General features: G+C 43.0%; 1 protein-coding gene across 5 annotated transcripts in view; it reads left to right on the forward strand.

Moving 5' to 3' along the window:
• The window catches only part of LOC122558200 (granule associated Rac and RHOG effector protein 1-like), a 214,257-nt gene extending 195,729 nt beyond the window's left edge, over positions 1-18,528 (forward strand). For 4 of the 5 annotated variants that reach the window (XM_043706520.1, XM_043706523.1, XM_043706521.1 and 1 more), the window contains exons 9-14: positions 2,160-2,285; positions 3,079-4,136; positions 5,639-5,804; positions 6,876-7,007; positions 10,625-10,703; positions 14,011-18,528. In XM_043706520.1, coding sequence (XP_043562455.1) covers positions 2,160-2,285; positions 3,079-4,136; positions 5,639-5,804; positions 6,876-7,007; positions 10,625-10,703; positions 14,011-14,352 — 1,903 coding nt within the window. In that variant the 3' untranslated portion in view covers positions 14,353-18,528. The remainder of the gene's footprint in view (positions 1-2,159; positions 2,286-3,078; positions 4,137-5,638; positions 5,805-6,875; positions 7,008-10,624; positions 10,704-14,010) is intronic. The other variant, XM_043706524.1, reaches the window with a different exon arrangement.
• Positions 18,529-23,474: the final 4,946 nt, after the last annotated feature.

Raw genomic sequence — 23,474 nt, forward strand, 5'->3', positions numbered from 1 at the left:
TCCTGACTAATGGTCCTAAACTACACATCCCTGAACACCACGGGCAATTTAGCATGGCCAATTCACCTAACCTGCTCATCTTTGGATTGTGGGAGGAAACCGGATCACCGGGAGGAAACCCAGGTAGACACAGGGAGAATGTGCAAACTCCACACAGACAGTTGCCTGAGGCTGGAATCAGACCTGGGACCCTAGTGCTGTGAGGCAGCAGTGCTAACCACTGAGCCACCGTGCCATCCTTATTTAAATGTTTGGCCTTTTAATTTTTTTGAGTGGCTGCATATGTAGGATTAAATAGTACTGCTTGTGTGGGTGTCTTGGGGTTGTGTGTCTGCACAGCTTGGAGGATACACTGGACAGGCTGGGTCCTCACAGCTAGAAAAGGCTGCTCAGTATGGCCAAATGCAGCACTCTGATTAGTTAACCCCTTAACTGTAATTTTCTCTGAATATGGATTGAAGCAATAAAGATTATTAAGACTGAACTGTAAATTGTCTTGATATTTTGTTGGTGTTTACAATTTAAGATGACTTGGCTTTTCTGTTATTTTGAGATATAAATACTATTGCTTAACCCCTAAGGTCTGCCCAAAATGCCTTTCTTTCCTACAAGGAATTATCATATGTTTGTATGCCAATGTTATGGAGGCTGTGTAATTTCTAGACCTGTTACATCCAGTGTTTTCAGATGCATGTGAAAGAAACCAACGTGCCTGACCTGTGTAAGTGAGGCTTTATATTGATAATGTCTCCTTCAGTTCCTTCAAATCACCCAACTATATTTGTACACATTAAGCAAAGGTGACTTCACTCACTCAGACACATTTGCAGGGTGGATGACAGATGTGTATACTCAAGTATGAGCAGTTGCCAGAGCCCACAAAGAACAGTGCAACATAGACCTGTGCAGCACAATACAGTCCTTTGGCCCTCTGTTGTGCTAGTCTTTTATCCTACTCTAAGATCAGACTAACCTGCATCCCCTTCATTGTACTATCTTCCATGTACCTATCCAAGAGTCACTTAAATGTCCCTAATGTACCTGACTCTACTACCACTGCTGGCAGTGCATTCCACACACCCTCAACACTCTGATGGCGAAAACACCACTTCAAGAAGGGTAAAGGGTTGCATTGTGGTAATATCATGACTAGTGATCCAGAGCTCCAAGCTAATGTTCTAGGAACGTGGGTATGAATCCCACCATGGCAGATGGTGCAGTTTGAATCTGCCATCCTTCACTGATCTGGACTTTAGGCCCAGGATGATGTGGTTGACTCTTAACTGCCTGTGGGCAAGAAATGCTGGCCTGTCCAGTGACGCCCACATCCCATGAAAGTGTAAGAATGCTCATAAACCTGACATGAAGGTGCTAAACATCAATTCTCATACCTGAGAATCACTAGCAGAGAGAAATGGCAACATCTCTGTGAGCAATTGTGCAGGCAATGAGTAACCAACTTGGTGATACCCTTGATGTTACCTTAGAGGACTTTACAGTGCCACCTTGTGTGGTATCCCTTAAATCACTTCTGATCTGTAATCACTGTTGTAATGTAGGGGTCTACAACAATGCTGCCTCACAGCACCAGGGACAGGGTTTGATTGACACTCTCAGGTGACTGTCTTGCACATGCTCTCTGTGTCTGTGTGGGTTTCCTCTGGGTGTTCCAGTTCCTTCCCACAGTCCAAAGATGTGCAGGTTCGATGGATTGGCCATGCCAAATTGCCCATACTATCAGGGATATGCACACTAGGTGCATTAACCACGGGAGATGCAGGGTTACAAGGATAGGATAAGTAGGTGGGTCTTGGTGGGATGCTTTTCAGAGGATGAATTCTGTGGATTGAAAGGCCTGCTTCCATACTGTAGGGATTCTATGATCTTATCTGAAAGAAAGTATCTCTGACAGTGCGATGCTCCCTCAGTATCACACTGGGAATGTTGGCCTAAATTATGAACATGAGGCTCTGGATTGGGGCTTGTATTTGTGACTTTCTGACTCAAGATGGGATGCTACACAAATTGCTCATTTGTGACAGCTGCCACCATTTGGAAGGTGCGATGTGCAGAGAAACCAAACAAATAAAAAAGTGAGGTGAAAATATCATTGTGTTTTCTCTAATTCTGTCCTTTTCTTTTAATGCCGTGGCCCCCAGGTGTTTGAAGGAGGATCCTGCCACCATGTCTCTCTTACAGAGGTGCCTGGACCCTGAGAAAACTCTCGGGCTGGTGGATGTGTTGTACACAGCAGTTTTTGACTTGGGCAGATGGAAAGAGAGAAGGTACCGTAATAAACATGCTCAGCATCTAGAACTTGACAATCTTAGGAAGAGAGAAAGCTTCTTAACCCCAGCCAGTACGTTCCTTTACATAGCTCAGCCTCAACACCTTCTTATATTCTTTCAATCCCCTTTCTGTATATAGAACCAGCAATATGGCAATTCAGCTTAACCAGTCTTTGTCAGTAATTGTCCAACACAAGATCTAAAATCCTGATCATGTGAGCCTGCCTTGATGTTATGCCTTTTTATTTCCCCAAAACTGTACTCTGTGCAGTTATTCTCTTTTCTTGAATCATTCAGCCTACTGCTTCAAATAGATCTGTTCATGCAGTCAGTAGCCTTATAACTTTGTGATCCTTTTCCTTTTAAAAAGAATTTCTCCTCTCTCCTAAAGCTTGCACACTTTATCTTGTCCCTCTTCTTCTGAACCTAGTCAATCACTGAAAACCGAAACATAGCTGATGGGTTGACCAAATTCATTCTTTCTGTTCACTACTGTCTCTCTCTATCACAACCAATTCTGTAATTTTGTTGTGGTTGAAGAGTAAAACAAACCCACTGATCCCCTTTCTCCCATTGTACTGTTCTTACTGATTCACTGACCCATGGAGAAATAACCCTTTCTATTAATTTATGTTCGGGCTCTCTCCTAATTTTGAACATTTACTGTGTCTCCTCTCCTTACTTCAGTGAACATAGAACAAGTTATATCTGGGCTTCTTTCTCCTTTGAATCCATGGAATAAGATGTGGAAGTGTTGGTGGTAAGTTGCTGTTTGTGCTTACTGTTGCAGGGAGCAGGTTTTGCCGAGTATCCAGATTCAGCTACGACGAGAGTGCACTGACTTTGGGACTCATGTGGATCTTCCCACGGCGAATGGGGCTATTGTCAAGTCCTCTGGTGGACTGCAAAAGACTTTTGCGAAACTTACCTCTCGTTTCACGAAGCGAAATTCCTGCAGCAGCAGTACGAGTCACAGTAGCAGTAGTGGCGGGAGCTTTTCGATCCCAAGTACGCCTTCTAAGAGTAACTTTTCCATTAACAGCTCTGAGGAGGAGCGGAAAACCAAGCTGCCCAACCACAATGATTTGAGACTGCAAAGCATTTTGAACATTGGAAGTTTCCCAAAGACGGTTGACTCGCAGGAAGCTTCACGAAGCGTGTCCAATCCGATAGTCAATGGTTTCTCTGTGGACAAGAGAGAGATATTCTTCAAAGGGGATGATGTGAAGGATGATCAAGGCATAAAGTTGCCAAGTGACCAGGAAATGCAGGATGTTATTGACTTTCTGTCTGGGTTCAACATGGGCAAATCCCAAAAAGCTTCACCTCTCATTAACAGAAGAAATTCGGTTACAGCACCAGAGCGAAAGTCAGCTACCCTGCAGCAACCGCAGACTGTACCCCACGCTCCATTGCCGAATTCTCATCAGGTTGCACAGCGCCAACATCAGCACCAGCAACAGCAGCAGCAGCAGCAATTGCAATATTACCAGCACCTCCTCCAGCCAATTGGGCAGCAACCACCGCCAGCAAGACCCCAGACCCCTCGGGCTCCTGGGAAATGGCCTAATAGTTCGTCTCAGCAGTCATCACAGAGCCCAGTTTCGGGACTGTCTCCAATTGGGTCTGTGAGCCAGTGGAGCAATATTGCTGTGCATTCCGACTTGAGTTCAGACTTGTACAGCCTAGGTCTTGTTGGCAATTACATGGATAACATCATGGATAATGTTATGTCGGACATGTTGGGGCCGAAAGTGGCAAACACCAGGAATAACACATGGCCAAACCGGGTCCAGAGTGATGGGGTATTTGGAATGCTGGGAGACATTCTGCCTTTTGATCCTGCAGGTAAACATTTTCAAGCGGTTTTCCCTATCTTTGTTTTAAAAGGCCTCAGCCACTCTCAGCCATAAGGCTCGTTGCGCTGAAGATGCCAGATTTATTCTGCGCTCTTGTTGAGTTAGCAATGAACTCGAGCAGCGTAGTTTCAGAGTCAGACTAGAAAAGAGAGAATTATGTCAGAGTTGTTGGGTTTACAACTAGAGGGATTTTCCCTTTTAGTGTTCCCACAAAGCCATTCAAATATCTTGTTCCTAAAAAGATCGGGTAACTTGTTGAACCTGGTTAAGTGTAAATTTCTGGCTGATTAGATCAGTGATCAACATGGACTTTGCCCTAAGGTAGCTGCTAGTGAAAAAGTCAGAACCTTTTTACGCAGCCATTATGGACCTTCCAAAGGCTGTTAACCAGGTCAGTGGAAGGACTTTTGTTCCTAATTGCCATTCAGTTCTTCCCCATCTAATTTGATCATTTTATAATGTTACAATCCAGACTAAGAGTTACAACCTGAAATCCATCCACCTGTGTGTTCATATCATCTCCCACTAGGTAATGGAGCACTTCAGAATGACAGCTCGTGGTGTTTCCAAACACCCAGTAGGACTGAATGTAGATGATCAACCATGCAGCTCTGGGAAAGATGGGTATGGAGTTGGCAGCAATAAAGATTTGGGAGAGGGGTGGCCAGCTGGCGTTTGAGCATAAGGTTGAGGTGGAAGAGGGACCAAGGACAAACTTTCCCTCAGATAATGATATGTTGATGACAGATTTTGAGAGGAAATGGTCAATGCTGGGACGAGAGAAAAGTTAACACAGGGCCAGAATGAAGTCAGTAGTTCAGTGGGAACATGATTGAAGGAGCATGTCTCAGCTCAGGGAGAACATGAGGGGAGATGGGAGAGAAATGAGTTCTCCTTTCACCCTGACTGTGTATGAGCAGACCGATTGTGAGAATTGAACCTGGTTCTTCATTGCTTTGTGCAACCCTCTTTCCCATTGCCTTTATGATCTTCGGAAAACCTGTGATATGTCTGGACAGTGTCTTAGGAACAGGCTTACCTATGAACTGTCATGAACCCCTCCTGGTCCAGTGGTAGGGACACTACCACTGCACTACAAGAACCCTTGTGATGATCTTCCTTTTAATTTAACCTATTCAACCTGTTCAGACATGTTATTTCACACACCTCTGGAGCAGGTGGGACTTGAACCTGGTCCTCCCAGTCCAGAGATGGGGACATTACCACTGTGCCACAAGAGTTTGTTACAATCTGTTTATCCTGTCCTGTGGTTATGTACAGCTGACTGAAGTTAATTTATTGTTAATGTGGTTGGTTGTGTTGCTGGATTATCTGCGCTGAAAATGTGTTGCTGGAAAAGCGCAGCAGGTCAGGCAGCATCCAAGGAACAGGAGAATCGACATTTCGGGCTTATCTGATTAGAATTGTCTCAAACAGCTAGTCATGTCACTAACTTGATGCCATGGCACTCCCCTCCCTCTCTCTCTCTAGTTGGTTCAGACCCAGAGTTTGCCCGGTACGTGGCTGGCGTTAGTCAGGCAATGCAGCAGAAGCGACAGGTGCAGCATGTCCGCCGGCACAGCACTGCCAGGACTAACTGGCCTATTACTGATGAACCTCACCGGCCGTGGCAGCCATCAGAGTGCTTCACTGAGGGGTGAGTGATGTATGGATGTCTCGAAGGTACAGCAGGAATCAATCTTACTCTGCGTGTGTGTGTGTGTGTTTATGGGAGTGGGGTGGAGAACTGGTGTGTATATTGATAATGAGGAAGGAATTTTTGTATATCATCGGATGGTGCGTATGAAGATGTGTCATGGGATTGTGGACCTCAGATGGAGGGAGAGTGGTTATGAGAATGGGGTGGAGGAGTTGTTGAACCATGGACAGTTCTAACATTGTCAATTGCAGTGTCTAACATTTTGTTCACTTATTATATCTAGAAACCCTTGATGCCTCTCTGACCACTTCATGTACCCATGCCTTTTCGACATCCTTTTCTGGGTAGGGTAACAACCTTGGCCACTGACTGTCCCTGTAATTGCAGTGGTTGTTCAGCCAGTTCCAGCACAACATGGGGGCAGGTGCATGCGAGATACCTCCAAACAAGAGGGCAGCCTTTCACGAAGATGCGGATGGTCCTACTGCACCCAGCCACTCTCTAACTTAACCTATCCCTGAGCAGAATGGTGTCAGGTCATCTTGAAGAGCATACTGGGGTCCCAGATGTTTAATGCATGTTCAGTTGATGCTTGCCCTTGTACATTGTGGGGAGGATTCTTTCACCTGGTGTCAGCAGTTGGGGTACAGTTGATTCCAGGATTAGAGGGAGGAAAATTGATTTGGATTCTTAATCTCTATCTAATGACCCCTGATGGGATGAGTGCTAGGTATGAATAAGATCATGCTCTGATGTGGACTCGTTAAAAATCTAGTTGAAAAGCTGCCCAGCTTTTAGTTTGAAGAGTGCAGAATGTGTTCCATGGAACTGCACTTTAGGAGTGGGAAGAACAAAACTGTTCCCTCCTTGCAAAAGGTGGGATTGGAATTTCTAGCATGCATTGTAATGTGTCAGCATCAGGGTTTTCCATTCAATAATTTTCTCTTCTACTTCCTTGACTGCTATGGTATTTGTTAAATACAAGGCTTGGATCTGTGGAGCTGATTGTGTGTATATGTGTGTATTTCTCTCTCTACCCCTCCTCACTCCCATCCCGATATTCTGCAGAGATATGATGAGTTGGTCAGGGACCCAGGGAGATTCTGCCAGTTCCAGTGATGAGGCTTCTTCTGCTAATGGAGACAGTTTGTTCTCCATGTTCTCAGGGCCTGACCTTGTTGCTGCTGTCAAACCACGAAGGTAAGAAGTAAATTTAGTGTTCTTAAGAAAGGTCTTCACCCTGAAACGGTAATTCTGTTTCTCCGCACTAATGCGGACTTGACTTCAGCTTCTGTGGTGTTTTGATTTTGTAGAACTATATTCAATGACCAACTTGATTTAAAACAAGGAAACATTTTGAGCAGAGGACTCTCCACAATCTTGCGAGGTGTTCACTGTTGCCAATGTGGTCCACTTTTAATTATAACATGGGGTTCAAAGAAATGGCTTGAGATGTCAATGCTTCTTTCTATTAATTCCCAGACATAATGAACTTCTGAGATGCGCAGTTTGGGTACTGATTTATGATCTAACTATGATTGATGTTTGTGTTCTGAGGTTCATTTGCAAACCTCCAGAAGTTCAATTTGTTTCCTTTCAAATTTAAACTGAGTGGCCTGTGTCAAGCAGAACTTCCCTTTTAAATTCTGTGTACAAGCAGTAGTCCAGAAGTATCTCTCTAAATCCCCACCCAAACCGACTGGGCTGAGCAATACTTCCTGAAATTACAAAACTCAGCCTCTTTGTGTTCAGCAGTCAACTTCAAATCTCTCCTCTTCATTTCCTTCAATCCTTTTTCTATTTACATGGTATGGAGACTAAAGTGTGTGACTCCATATATGATCACATCAAATTTCATCATCCCCTTTCACTGACAAAGTTAAAAATTACAGCAACAGGTTATATTCCAACAGATTTATTTGGAAGTACAAGCTTTCAGACCACTGCTCCTTTGTCAGGTAGCTAGTGAGGCAAGATCATAGGACACAGAATTTATAATAAAAGATCAAAGTGTCATACAACTGATGTGATGTAATAAACAAATCAAGATTGCTGTTAATCCCTAAGCACTGGGAATGGGAATGCAGATTTCAATTGATTATTATGTAAATCCCAGAACTTCTTTCAGATCGCAGTCCCAAGATGTCTTAAGGTTTTATAATTTTAAAAAAGTGACATCTCAGCTCAGAAAATGTATTAAAGGTATGAGGTTGGAGTCTGTCTGTATCCCAAACTTGAGTCAGACTGGTTCTATTACCAAAGTAGGAACTTATAAAATGTCACGTGCACTCAGTACAGACAGATTGTCTGCTTTTTGAACAAAATAAAATGTATCTGCAAGTGTAAATTCACCGCATAGATGTTTGTTTGTGTGTGTGTGTGTGTGTGCGCGTGCAGGTGTGACGGAGTGTGTGTGTTTGAGACAGCGTGTGTATAAGAGAGGGTCTGTGTGAGTGTGCAATAATGATCATGTGTGTGTGGAGTGGGGTCACCTAGAGTGTGCTATGAACCCAAGATCCTGGTTGAGGCTGTCCTGATGGGTACCGAATGGGTCACATTACTGGTGACCTCACTACACTTCTCTCTCGCTCTCGTGCTCTCTCTCGCATTCTCTCTCTCTCTCTCTCGCGTGCTCCCTCCCCCTCTTGTGCTCTCCCGCTCTCTCGATCTTGCTTGCGCTCGATCTCGCGCTCCCTCGCTCTCTCGATCTCGCGCTCCCTCGCTCTCTCGATCTCGCCACTCACACTCTCTCACACACTCACTCTCTCTCTCTCTCTCTCACTCTCTCTCTCTCACTCTCTCACTCTCACTCTCACGCACACACACACACACACACACACACGTGTCTCTGGGATGAATTTGCACTTGCAGATACATTCTATTTTGTTCAAAGAGTACACAGTCTGGAGGCAGTCAGTCCATGTGACACTTTATAAATTCCTCCTTTGGGAATAGAACGAGTCTGACTTCAGGTTAGGGTACAGTCAGAGTCTAACCTCACACCTTTAATGCACTATCTGAACTGAGATGTCACTTTTTTTTCCATAAAGCTTTAAGTTACCTCAAGGCTGTGACTTAAAAGAAGTTCTGGGATTTACATATTAATGAATTGAAACCTGCACTCCCTTTCTAAGTGCTTAAAGACTTAACAGCAATCTAGGTTTGTTCATTACATCACATTAGTTGAATGACACTTTGATGTTTTACTAAAGATTCTGTGTCCTATTATCATGTCTCACTAGCTACCTAATGGAGCAGCGCTCTGAAAGCTTGTATTTCCAAATAAACCTGTTGGACCATAACCTGTGTTGTTGTTGTTGTAATTTTTAACTTTATCCACCCCAGTCTAACACTTGCACCTCCACACCATGATTACATTGGCAATTCACAGCTCCACTGCACTTCAATAACCTTTTGTTTTCCTTTTGTCCTTTATCAACACCAGCCCATTGTTGTTAACAGTACCTCCCTGATCATTGGCAGTGATCATGAGTGAGCTAGATTTGTTTTAGATTAGATTCCCTACAGTGTGGAAACAGACTCTTTAGCCCAACAAGTCCACACTGACCCTCCAAAGAGTAACCCACCTAGACCCATTTCCCTCTGACTAACGGGTCAAACACTATGGACATTTGAACTCATTTTGCAGGCTACTTTCAGCCAAGGGCTGAACCATTCAGGTGCAGACTTTCAGATGAGACATTAAACTCAGGACATTTTCAGCCTTTCAAGTGGATTATGTTGTTTGTAGAATCTCACTGCTCACTGGTTAACTGCCATTCTTCCTATATAGAATGCATGTTCCCAATATAGCACGCCGTTCGAGACAGTAGCATTCAAAATGGGCCCCAGATGACTTTGGCTTTCCTGTACTCCTTGACATTACCCTTACTGAGTATCCCCCCCCCAATCAATGTCCTTGATGTTACCATTGACCAGGATTGAAGTGGTCTAGCCATTTAAGTGCTGTGTCTACAAGAGCTGGTTAGTGTTGAGGAGTCCTGCAGTGAGTAGCTTACCTCCTGATCCCAAACACTTGCCACCATCTACGAAGCACAGTCAGGAGTGTGATGGAATACTCCCCACTTGCCTGGATGGGTACAACTCCAACAACAGTCAAGAAGCTTGACACCATCCAGGACAAAACAGCTCATTTGATTATCATTGCATCCACAGATATCCACTCTCTCCACCACTAATGCTCAGTGACAGCAGCATGTACTACAAGAAGCTCTGGGGAAATTCAGTAAAGCTCCTTATAGAGCACCGCCAAATTCCACAGCCTCTGTATCTAGAAGGATAGGGGCAACAGATACATGGGAACACCACCACCTGCAAGTTCCCCTCCATGTTGCTCATCATCCTGACTTGGAAATATATTGTTATTCCTTCACTGTCACTGGATCAACATCCTGGAATTCCCTCCCTAACAACATTGTCTACCTATCTATAGCAGTGGTTTAATAAGGCAGCTCCGCACCACCTTCTCTCGGGGCAACTGGGGACGGGCAAAAATGCAGCCTCACTAACGACAGACACAGCCCATGAGTGAATAAATAAAAAGAATGTAGCACTCAATGCTGTAATTCTACATGTGTGTGTGCACTGTTCCACCAATTGTAGCATTGGCCTTCAATATGGCCTTTCCAAAATGACTAGGATACTGTCACCATGACATACTTTGTAAGGTCCTAAAGATGAAAGAGATGCTTTTGAATTGTTCTCTCTTGCTCTAGCTCTCTCTATATATGATAACAAGAGGAATCTATTATGTGTTTATCTGTCCAACAAATCACCTTCACTATTCTGTTCTGCAGAAAACACAGCAGTGGTGACCAAGAGACTTCTACTCTGCCATCTCCTCCAGTCTTACACACACCAGATGATTTTAGCCAGGTATGGACATAAACCCTACTTCTCCTCCTTTTGAAATCTTAAGTTTTGCAAAGATGTAAAAATATACCAAATTTTCCCCCTTCCCCTGTGAGGGACAGAGATAGCTGGGCAGGCATCCTGCTGTCTGTAAACACTGCTCAGTCAAACCCGCTAGGTGTAGGTTTACAAATGTGGCTTCATTGGGCTATGCTATGCATTTTTAGCATACTGTTTCACTTGTCCCAGAAATGCAGAATCACTGCAAGTAACAATTTATACGAATGTAGGAAATAGGAGCAGGAATACACATTTGATCCTGCTCCACCGTTCAAAGCAATCAAGTCCGATCTGCTTCAACTCCACTTTACAGCTTGATTTCCTGCAAGACCAAAGAACTGTCTATGTTGAAACTTTATTGCTGGAACAGCACAGCAGGTCAGGCAGCATCCAGGGAACAGGAGATTCGACGTTTCGGGCACAGGCCCTTCTTCAGCAATGAGCAGAGAGTGTTCAGCAGGAGAAGATAAAAGGTAGGGAGGAGGGACTTGGAGGAGGGGCGTTGGAAATGTGATAGGTGGAAAGAGGTCAAGGTGAGGGTGATAGGTCGGAGTAGGATGGAGGCGGAGAGGTCAAGAAGAAGACTGCAGGTCAGGAAGGCGGTGCCGGGCAAAGTTATGATATTTCAGCTACTTTAATCCCATGTGTATCACTGATGATTTGTATTTACTCTGTGGAAATTTTAATTGAGTAGAAGATTTTACTGCATTTTACTTTCTGATTTGCTGTTTGAGAATACTTCAGTGTAATTGGCTGCCAACTCCCTGCGGTGATATCACTGTTACTGTATGCCTAGTGTTTGTCTTGATCTTGCACATATCAAGAAAGGGAAACTTCATGCCTCAGAGATCACTAGATAGCAGAAAATCCCTTTAATACTTCAAAGTACTCTTTTGGTATGATCCTAGATATTGAATATTGTTAGATATTATTACTGGAGCGAATCATAGATTTACATTTAAATAGTTCCCATTTCTGTCTTTGTTCACTCCTTTCCTCAGCAATATTTTGTGTTTGATTTTGTCTACTTTCTGTGGTTTTATTTACCCTAATGAAGAAGAGCATATCTTCTCAACATCACAACTATTGATCTCACCCTGCTTGGCTGTTGTATGGAACCCCCTACGTGTTAACCCCTTAAAGCCAAATACATAACAATATTGTCAAATTTGATGGAATTTTAATGCATTTACTTTAGGGGAAATTTGGCATGTTAATATGCTGCAGTTTTTCTTATCTGCGATGTTTTGTGTTATGTTGCTGAAAATATTACTGATGAAATACTTAGCAGTTGTAGTAAAATCATGCGTATACTTAGGATGAAGAAGATTATGAGTACCACATATGCTTGGTCCAGTTCTTGTTGGATTCATTTGGATATCAAAGTTGAAACTTTATTGCTGGAACAGCACAGCAGGTCAGGCAGCATCCAGGGAACAGGAGATTCGACGTTTCGGGCACAGGCCCTTCTTCAGGAATGAGCAGAGAGTGTTCAGCAGGAGAAGATAAAAGGTAGGGAGGAGGGACTTGGAGGAGGGGCGTTGGAAATGTGATAGGTGGAAAGAGGTCAAGGTGAGGGTGATAGGTGGGAGTAGGATGGAGGCGGAGAGGTCAAGAAGAAGACATTTCCAACTCCCCTCCTCCAAGTCCCTCCTCCCTACCTTTTATCTTCTCCTGCTGAACACTCTCTGCTCATTGCTGAAGAAGGGCCTGTGCCCGAAACGTCGAATCTCCTGTTCCCTGGATGCTGCCTGACCTGCTGTGCTGTTCCAGCAATAAAGTTTCAACTTTGATCTCCAGCATCTGCAGACCTCACTTTCTCCTCAAAGAACTGTCTATCCCATCTTAAATATAATGTAGCATCCACATTATGTAGCATAAAGCCATTGTGACGTGTTCCCTGGGGTTCTGCTAATTCAATAAAAATAGCCAAATGTCCAATTTCCAATAAAGGCGTTTGGGATAGCGCTACAATCCCTCGCTGCAGCATTTGGATGCCCTCTGGGGTAGGGATTTCTAAAGATTTACAGCCCTTCGCCTGAAGGAATTACTCCAAAACTCAATCCTAAATGGTTGACTCTATGTCCTAGATTCCTTAGCTAGGGAAAGCAGCCTCACACTGTCTACCTGTGAATCCTTTTCTGTATCCTGTACATTCTAATGCGATTGCCTTTGAGATTTTAATGATTCTAAACTCTGGGAATTATTGACTCAGTTTACTCAAACTCTCATCATTGGATTACGTTCAGATCCCTGGAACTATATAGAGACCACAACTGCAGACAGAACTCTAAGTGTGGTCTCATGGAAACGTAATGGAATTATAACAAAGCCTTTCCATTCCTACATTTTAATCCCCTTGCAATAACTGCATGTTAACCCAGGTGTCTCTCAGATCAGTATTTATACACTTCAAATCCGTGGGGGATATGTTCCAAGACCCACCGTGGAAGCCCAAAACTGCGGTTAGGAGCAAACCCATTCATTTCAATGGGAAACGTATCTTCCCGGCAGCCTCCTATCCCCTGGTTTCTGGAGCGTTCTCTGTAATATGTTCAGGCTGTGGTAAACAACTGGTAACTGAAACCGCAGAAAACTATTCCACGGATATGGGGGGGAGGTCACCCTGTATTCTGTTCTTCTATTGTTACAACCAAAGTGAATAGCCTCCCACCTCCTGAAATGATGTGCCATCTGCCCCTTGTTGCCACACAATAGCTGTCAGTATCTCTTTGCAACTGAGTACTTCACACACCTTACATTCCCAGCTAACTTGAATATTATCAGCAAATTTAGATAATGATTGTGTCTTTCCATCTAAGTCATTAATGTAAGCTGTTTATAGTTGAGGCCCTAGCACTGAGTGGGGTGTCTGGTGGATTTGTAGCTGTTCTCCTTTATGAGCAATTGAATTAGGAGGAGGCCATTCGGCCCCGTGAGCCTACACCATCAACACAATTCTGGTTGATGTGATTATTTCACATTCCTAACCACTGTGTTAACTTTTCACCTACTGGCTTATCAAGAATCTGTCTACCTCTGTTTTCACTGTCTTTTCAGGAAGACTGTCCCAAAGACGATTTATTGAAGTATTATCATTGGGTATTATTGATGACAGTCCAGTACTATTGCTCATCACTTTTCCTTTTGTCGGAATTGTTTTATTTAATTAAGTTTTATTCAATTTTCTGTAAAGTGTCTCTTGTCCAGTTTGGTTTTGAATCCAGAGTTCTGCTGTGGCATGTCTCACTATTACATTAATTTGTGATAGTTTCTTACACAGGACAACAAAACCAAGACCTGGCCTCCGAAGGCTCCCTGGCAACACTCGACATCCCTCACCAACACGATGCCCAATCCTGGTACTTCCTTGTATCAGATTGTGAACCCAGTCAGCCAATGGAATGACTCCATGCAAATTCTCCAGTCTCCCGTGTGGTCAACAACCAATGACAACTCTGCTTCCACAGCAATTTCTTCCAGTTTCTCCTTCACACAGCAGCAGCAACAGTCTCAGCAGCAGCAAGTTTCCCAGCACAAAACCATGAACAAGGGCTTCAAATCCTACCCCATCAAGCAGGAACGGAGACAGTCCTATCTTCACCAATACTGAGTGTTTCGACATGGTTTAACAAGGGTTCTGTATTCTAGTGAATAGTCATGTGGCTTTTAAGTGCTGTGAGTGAGGTAGCCCTGCCACATAACTGTCTTGATTGGTCCTTGTTGGTTTGTTCTGCACTTTCTAACTGCTGGTCGGAGGTAAACCAGATGGAGACAGATTGTCATCTCTGCCTCTGTTCAGATCACCCTGTAGTGTGTTGCCAATGGGGGACGCTGTCCATTTATGATGGTATGGAGTCAGGACTCTGTGTGTGTGACTTCTCCTGCTCTCTTGCTACCTCCATTCAGTGTTTGGAGATGCATGGTAGTGCCTTTTGTACTCCAAGGCAGCTCACTGACCATCAGGCTGTTGTTTACACCTGAATCTGGCTCTTGAGCTTGATCACTGGGGAGCCTGGCACATTAGGTGGTGGTGAGGGTGGGGGAGGGGGGTGGGGTTGATCACTGAGCTAACAATAAGACATTAGCTACCTGACATCAAAATGTAGCGGGAGAGCGTTTAAACACATGAAGTTGCCAATGTTGCACATTTGCTGAACATTACAAAGTAACATGTAGCTCATGCCTGAAAACCTGGTGTTTCTGGCATCATCTGATCCCAGCTGCTGTGGCTGTGGGTACAGTCTAGACTGCAGAGCCTGTAAAACCGTTAGGTATGACACTGAGGTGAAGGAAAATAAAAAGCATACGGTCATTGTGACATGTTCCCTGGGGTTCTGCTAATTCAATAAAAATAGCCAAATGTCCAATTTCCAATAAAGACGTTTGGGATAGCGCTACAATCCCTCGCTGCAGCATTTGGGCTGCTCATTAGGATACATTTCCTTTTAAAGAATAACGTAATCTTTGTATTGTTGTGGTGTAATTGCTGGTTTAATGTATTGAAGTTTTGAGTTTTCCACTTTCTCAGTTATGAGCTCTGCAGCCCGTCTTTTTGAAAAGCTAACTGACACAGCACGAGACATTTAATGTCCCTGTGCACTGACCTTGTATTCTCCATGGGGTGTGGGAGAATGGAGTTACTGGGAATACCTTGCACGTATTTGTAAAACTCATACCACAGACAGTGAAGTGCGAACGGTATCGACTGTGTTTGTATACAGTTGTGTCAATGACATGCGGGGAGAAAATAAGAAGTTAAACTAAAAATGATTATTTAAATATAAGAGCTGCTCAAACTGTTTTATAGTTTGTATTGAGGAAAAAACATTTTAAAAAAATCATCTATATAATTTTTTGTACTTTTTTTATTTTTTATAAATGAATTAGTGAGGTTCTCTCAGGAGGCAGACTTGTTTTCATTGCAAGACATAGACAGACGGCACCCCATACCCTGAAGGTGTGCGCTTCAGTTACAGTGACCTTTGGCTGATATCCCCACACTTGCTCAGATGATGAACAGCTTGCAGGGGCATTAATTGGTGAGTTGTTTTAATCTGGGTGTCAGGAGCAGGGTAAATAAAACACCTGGCACAAATTTGCCTTGCCTTGTTGGGTAAACTTCTTTTATAAAGTACCATCCACCACTCAGAATAATGAATCTCTCTCTCTCTCTCTCTCTCTCTCTCACACACACATTCTCTCTCTCTCGCTCTCTCTCTCTCGCTCTCTCACACATCTCTTACTTGCACTTTCTACAACCTTTTTTCTGTCACGTATTTGTACTTCAACACCTCTAAAGGGAATATATCAATGTAAACATGTTACACTGTAATCCCACTTTCTATGGAAACACCACCAATAAGTGACAGACTTTAATTACAGCCTGACAAGTTAACTTCCAGTTATAAATGTTAGCCAAGGAATTAATATTGAAAATAGATAAACATAAGGACAATGTGACAATGAATTGGGGTCTGTCTTATATATGCACACATCAGGCACACTGTGACCCCAGTCTAATTGTCCCAGCTCTCTTCTCCTACTTCACTTGAAGGCTGCAAGTTGTGGTCTCGATGCTTTGAGTGCAGTTCCACAGAGAGTCAGTCTTTTTTTAAACTTTAAAAGGTTTTTTTTTAAGAAATAAAATTTGCATCTGACAGACAGTGGACAAATGAGACTTTTACTACTGATGGTGTGGAATATAAAACAATGTTTTGAGGTCCTTCTGCAGATTCCTGTTTGTTAAAGTAAATTTACATATTGCTAGTGTCTTGCTTTTGACATGTTGTAACTGCATTCATGGCCTACTGTTAACTCTGCTGGTGCCTCTCTCCCAAATCACAACCTGAACTTATAATTCCTTTGACTGGGATCCCGGGAAACTCGGGCGAGGGCACTTGGTTCAGTTTAACTTTGTAAATGAGGATCATGATTTCAGGTGAGAGAGTGGGCAGTGGGATCAGTTATATTTGAATAATTTTGCAAGGGATCTTGCAGATGTTTTGTCAGTTCATCAGCCAAAGGTTAATAGTGATGTAAATATACAGTCAGGCCATGACCTTTGTTCCCACCTGCTAATGTAGCGTTTAATTCAAAAAGAAAAGTTTGCATTTGTGTAAATCACTGAAGCTACTGCTGTCAGGCCGATGTTGTGGTGAGCTGGCTGATCCCTGTGGTTGTATCAGCCCCTGACTTGTGAAACCACATTGGCTTTGTGTGGTCTTTCTTTATCCTTTAAGATCATGTTTACTGACACCTGACATCCCAGCCACTACCCAGACAACCTTGTTTGCTTTAACTGTTTTCAATATTATTATTAAATTTTATAAGACTGTAAAAATTAGGAACAGGAGTAGACCATTTGGCTGTTCGAGTCTATTTCATCCATCAATAGGATCGTGCCTGATCTGGCATTCCTTACGCCCACTTTCCTGCCCTTCCCTGGAATGATCAAGATCCTATCTATCTCAGTCTTATATATACACAAGGACTCACATACCCGTAAATCTTGTGCAGACAAGGCTCGCATTGGGGTGACCAGTGTTTAGACTTCGAGCTCATTGAGATCCTTTTCCCTGTATCAATTTCTTCCTTGGCCCAGCACCCAGCCAGTAACTGAGCTTCCAAGTTAATATCACAGTCATTGTATAATTGGGAAAGCCATTGACTGTTTCCTTACTGCCTCCAATTACTCTTTCTTTCTGTCAGTCATCCCTCTCTGGCATGCATCAATCCCCATGGGGAGTGTTGAACCCTTTAGCACTGTTCAGTGTTCCCATATCTGGTTCTGGAATTTACCAGATGACCAATTACACCACCAAGTCAAACAGCCTTGTTTCCTGCATTTCCTGATGTCTTTATAACTAATGGACTGGAGTGTTGGAAGCAAGGATGTAAAACATCCATTTATTTTATTACTTCTGATTTTGGTTTGCTTCTGTGTTTTGAATCCCAGCAGTGTCCATATTAATTTCTGTAGAATTGGAGACAATCGTGCAGGGTTTTGGCAACGCTAAATGCAGAGCTCTAAAACGTTATGCTTCCACGTTTATGATCCCTTGAGGCAATTATCTGCCAATGATAGAAGTGTATTGTACTGAATCGACCCTTCCTCAGCCCAGTGTCCTTCAGCAGTGACTGATGTGTGGGGGAACAGGGAGAGGTCAATTGAAATTGAAACTCAATCTGCAATGAAGTAGTCGAGAAAGATCCAGTGTGGTCCTGTCAAAATCATTTTAGTAATTCTTTTACACAATTTTAAAGTCATATCTGATTGGCTTGCATTGTGGTAAATTATTTGATTCTTCCAATTGGAAAGACTAATAGATGTCCATTCACTTTAAAAAAAACTTAATATTTGTGTAAATGCATCAACAGTATTAATCTTATTTTTGTATTTTCTAAAACATATTACCATCACTGTATATTTTAAAACATTTAAGTAAAGATGGGTTTTAAAAGTGTATTTGAGTAAATTGGTAAGCTGTTCTCATTGAGATGATGGACAGTAGAGTGGTGAGTCCAGTCTTTGTACCGGATGATTCCCCATTTCATTTCAAGGCACCAAAAGCTGAGTAGAACATTGAGAGAATGATGGGTGTTGCTTACTGTTTGAATCCAGTCAGCTGGAGGGGCTGCTGTTGGTTCATGTGGTCAAAGGGCTCACTTTTCAAACCCAGGATGTCAAGTTAGGAGTTCACTCAACTTTTTAGAAACTCATGTCGATCAGAGATTTTTTTAAAGTTCTGAAATAAATCTAACTGAACCTTCCTTTATATACCTACAAGCTACTGTCTGCCTGGAATTTTGTTTGTGTGCAATTAGACTTCAGATTTTGCAGAAGTCAAAAATCTGACGAGGCAGTTTTTACTTTGTTCTTTCATGGGATGTGGATATCAGAAGTGAAGTCAGCATTTATCACTCGTCCCTAATTGCCCTTGAAGCTGAATGTTCCACATTTATCTCGGATGAGAAGCGGGGCAATTTCCCATTTGAAGTTACTTTTCTTTTTGAAAACTATTCATCTTGAGTGAAAATCACTGGAAGCCAACCACTGGAGCCAGGTGGGTCTCCTCAAGTGTCAGCATTAACAGTGGGAAGCAGACTGGCACAGTGGGAGTCCATTTCAGTATGGAAACCAGAACCTGACATGACACCCAGAGTCTAGATCAGAGTGGTGCTGGAAAAGCACAGCAGGTCAGGCAGCATCCGAGGAGCAGGAAAATCGACGTTTAGGGGCTGTATCCCCATGGTGCTGTCCGAATTTTGGCCAGAGGCAGATTTTTTAATTTTGTTGCCAGTCCTGAATTGACCTTGAGCTGAGTGGTTTTGGCTTTCTCGTCAATTCACGGGACAGTTGAATCAACCAGATTGAGAGTCTGAAGTCATATGTAGCCCAGATCAGGTGAGGATGACAAATCTCCTTCCGTAAAGGACAACAAAAGGACCAGTTTGTTTTTAGATCAGCCAGCAATAGTTTCATGGTTACCTATACTGAGATTAATCCCAGGTAGATTAATTCCAGGTAGATTAATTGAAAGTCAAGTCCATCAGCTGCAGGATGGGATTTGAATTCTTGTCCCAGATCATTAGCTGGCCCCGTAGTGATATTAGCGCTACACTGCCACCTCCCCCTAAAAGAACTTCATCTTTCCATCAAAGCAGTAATAGGAGAGGGCCTGGTCCACAGTGTTACTGAGTCAAAGCCAGCTGGGCATGTGACTGTCATGTTATCATCGGTCCCTGTGGAGAGTGGGGTATGACCTAACATTGATTTCTGAGCATGGAGCAGTAGCCTGTCCAGTTCTGCACCTCCATTAACACTGATCATCCCAATTGTCTCATAAAACATTTGACGGCATTTTAAAATTTAAAAATGTACTACTTTGTCCTCTTAATTAGTTAATACATGTTGCATTGTCTGTGTCCAATTTACACTTCTATAATCTGCTTTTAAAAAAAAGAACAAATCTTTAACTTTGTTCAGGTCTGATCAAACAGTTTGCCTGTTTTCACCAAATACACAAACTGAAAAGGAAATCACCCCTTTATCAGCTGTCAGGTTTACCCTATAACATGATGGCTGGAGCAAGCATTTCCTCTGCCCCCATCTCCTCAACACTATGTAATCGCATGGGAGAGGCAACCTATCAGGAAAAAGGTAAAGCCTATCAGGATACAAATGGTCAGGATCATCTCTGTCCAGTAGCCTTTATCAGATGACTCAAGCTCATTCAAGAGATCGCACAAATGAACAAAATTGGGAGAGTTTGCTGAACTCCTAATGTCCCTGTTGAAGATGTAAGAATCAGTCACTTATGGAGGCTGTCATCTAACTACAGGCAACATCTGTGCCAAATATTGGCGAATATACCCACCAGTACTACATGTATGCCAGAATTTAGTGACTCCAGCCTGTCAAGCTGTGCCTGTTGACTGTGGACTCGAGCGGGCATGGGGGGGGAGCATAGCGAGGTAAGTGGGTAACTCCTCGCCCCCTTTTCCCCACCTCCACCCCCACAGTGGAGCTCCTGGCCGGGTGATGTCTATCCTTTGTTTTATCTCACCATTTCATTCCAACTGTGATGAAATACAGGGGAATCCTGCAGAATTATATCTGTCACTTTTATGCTTCCCCTTACTTTCCAATTCTTGACTCAATATGAAATTTCCTTGTTAAATGTTGCTGTACCTGCCACAGGCAGCCAAATGCAGGAGCCCAGAGGTAGCTCATCCTCTCTCTCCTCAGCTTCACCTGAGTCAATGTCAAGGAAGAAAAGCATGGAACTACAATGATAACCTTTTTGTATTTCATCATTTAATAAAATTAACAATTCTTTTCCTTAATTATTGACACTCCATATTTTCTTTCTTAACTCGATTTGCTGCCCATTTGTGTTTCTGTGTATTACCTGCTTCGTTCCTGGGGTTAAAGTCCTGGGCCCTTCAACTGTATTTTCACCACATGGACTGCAGCAGTTCAAGAAGGCAGTTCCTCACCACCTTGAGTCATTAGAGATTGACAATAAATGCCCTAGCTAGTGACACACACATCCCAGGAATGATTTTGTTTTGAAATAGCACCACACATAGCAGTGACACAAGCAGCAACAAATAATCTGCTTTTAAGTATTGGTTGGGAGAGAGTTATTGGCCTGAACATGAGGGAGAATTTCTCTGCTTCAGATGTATGCAAGAGCTTTTCTGTTCAGTTCTAGCTACAAGAACAAGTCACACTGAGAATTTTGCACTGAGTAACTGGGTTCCTGACACCCCAAAGCCTGTCCACCATCTATAAGGCACAAGTCACCAGTGTGTTGGAATACTCCCCAGTTGTCTGGATAGGAGCAGCTCCAACAACACCCGAGAAGCTTGATACCATCCAGGACAAAGCAGCCCACATGATTGGCACCACATAAACATCCATTTCCTCCACCACTGACACTCTGAAGCAAGTGTACCATCCACAAGGTGCTCTGCAGGAATTCACAACCCCTTAGACCGTATCCACCAAAACTGCAAGCTCTACCGGCTAGAAGCTCCATGGTAATGCTGCATGCAAGTTGCCCTTCAAGCTACACACAATCCTGACTTGGAATTACATTACTGTTTCTTCAGTGTTACTGAGTCCATAGCCTGCAACGTCCTCAATAATAGTACTGTGGATGATTTTTTTCCCCTAATGAATGGACTTCAGTAGTTCAAGAAAGGACTTCCCACTACCTTTTAACAATGGGCACTAAATGCTGGTCCAGATACTGATGCCCATGTCCCTGTGAGTAAAATGAGAGTGCACTGATGCCCTGGGGTTGAAGTGTTCCGAGGCGGAAGATGAGGCATTCTTCCTGCTGGTCCAGATACTGATGCCCATGTCCCTGTGAGTAAAATGAGAGTGCACCAAGCATCCTAATGGGAAAGAAGGATTCTAGAAAGATGATGAATCAACCATGGTTAACCAAGTAAGTTAACAATGGGACCTATTAAAAAATAAAATTTACAATGTGGCTAAGACTAGTGGGAAAGATTTAAAAACCCACAAAAGATTATCAAAAATATTTGAAAAATGGAAAAAGTACATATTGAGGATACAGTAGCTAATAGTATCAAGATGAGCAGCAAAAGCATCTTTAAACGTATGAAAAGGACAGGAGAGATGATAGTGACCATAAACCCATTTGAAACAGTTTGGGAAAATAATAATGGGGAACCAGGAAAAAGCAGAGGAGTTGAATAAATGCCAGCATTCCAAATTACTAAATGTTCAAGCATTAAAAAGAGAAGAAATAATTACAATAACCTTAAAGAAAATATACTGGAAACTAATGGGGCTAAAGACAAATAAGTCCCTTAGACCTGATGGGACACATCCCAGGATGTTAAATGAAGTAGCTACAACGATAGTGGATGCCCTGGGCGCAATCTTATAGAACATAGAAGAATACAGCGCAGTACAGGCCCTTTGGCCCTCGATGTTGCGCCGATCCAAGCCACCTAACCTACACTAGCCCACTATCCTCCATATGCCTATCCAATGGCCGCTTAAATGCCCATAAAGAGGCAGAGTCCACCACTGCTGCTGGCAGGGCATTCCATGAACTCATGACTCGCTGAGTAAAGAACCTACCCCTAACATCTGTCCTATACCTACCACCCCTTAATTTAAAGCTATGCCCCCTCGTAATAGCTGACTCCATACGTGGAAAAAGGTTCTCACGGTCAACCCTATCTAAACCCCTAATCATCTTGTACACCTCTACCAAGTCACCCCCAAACCCTCTTTTCTCCAATGAAAACAGCCCCAAGTGCCCCAGCCTCTCCGCATTCGATCTTCCTACCATACCAGGCAACATCCTGGTAAACCTCCTCTGCACCCGTTCCAGTGCCTCCACATCCTTCCTATAGTATGGCAACCAAAACTGCACACAATACTCCAGATGCGGCCGCACCAGAGTCTTATACAACTGCAACATAATCTCAGGACTCCGGAACTCAATTCCTCTACCAATAAAAGCCAGTACGCCATACATTCTTGAAAAGTACCAAAGGGATGTAAAACTGCCAATGGAATACCTTTATTTAGAAAGGGAGATAGACCAACAAAAAACTCTGAACTGTCATTGGGAACATGTCACAGTCTTTTATAAAGGATTTAGTAACATAGCATTTCATACATAATGTGATCAAGCAGAGTCATGAAGGGGAAATCAGTTCCAAACAACTTATTAGATTTCCTTGAGGAGTTAACAAGTAGGATAGATAAAGGAAGCATTGGATGTAATATATTTGGATTTTCAGAAGGCAGTTGCTATAGTATATACTAAGCTACTTAATAAGATGAGTATATTAACTGACAGACAAAAAGCTGGGATGAAGGGGGGCATTTTCAGAATGCTGATTTATAACTGCTAGGATCAGTACTGAGGCCACAAGTATTTACAAAAATAGATGGGAAGGCAAGTGGTGAGGACGTGACAGAGTTTGCAGAGCGATATAGACAGGTTAAGTGTGTTGACAAACTTGTCAGATGAAATATAAAGTGGAAATGGGTTTTGAGAAGATTTGTAGCTCAGGTTGAGGTTCTGGATGTAAGTTGGCTCACTGAGCTGGAAGGTTCGTTTTCAGACATTTTGTCACCATACTAGGAAATGACATCACCAACCCAAGGAAACTCAAACATATAAACAGAAAGCAGGTGACACCACCAGTGTTTCATTTGGAGGCTCACTGAAGATG

This window comes from Chiloscyllium plagiosum, chromosome 17, assembly GCF_004010195.1.
Source record: "Chiloscyllium plagiosum isolate BGI_BamShark_2017 chromosome 17, ASM401019v2, whole genome shotgun sequence".
Lineage (NCBI taxonomy): Eukaryota > Metazoa > Chordata > Chondrichthyes > Orectolobiformes > Hemiscylliidae > Chiloscyllium > Chiloscyllium plagiosum.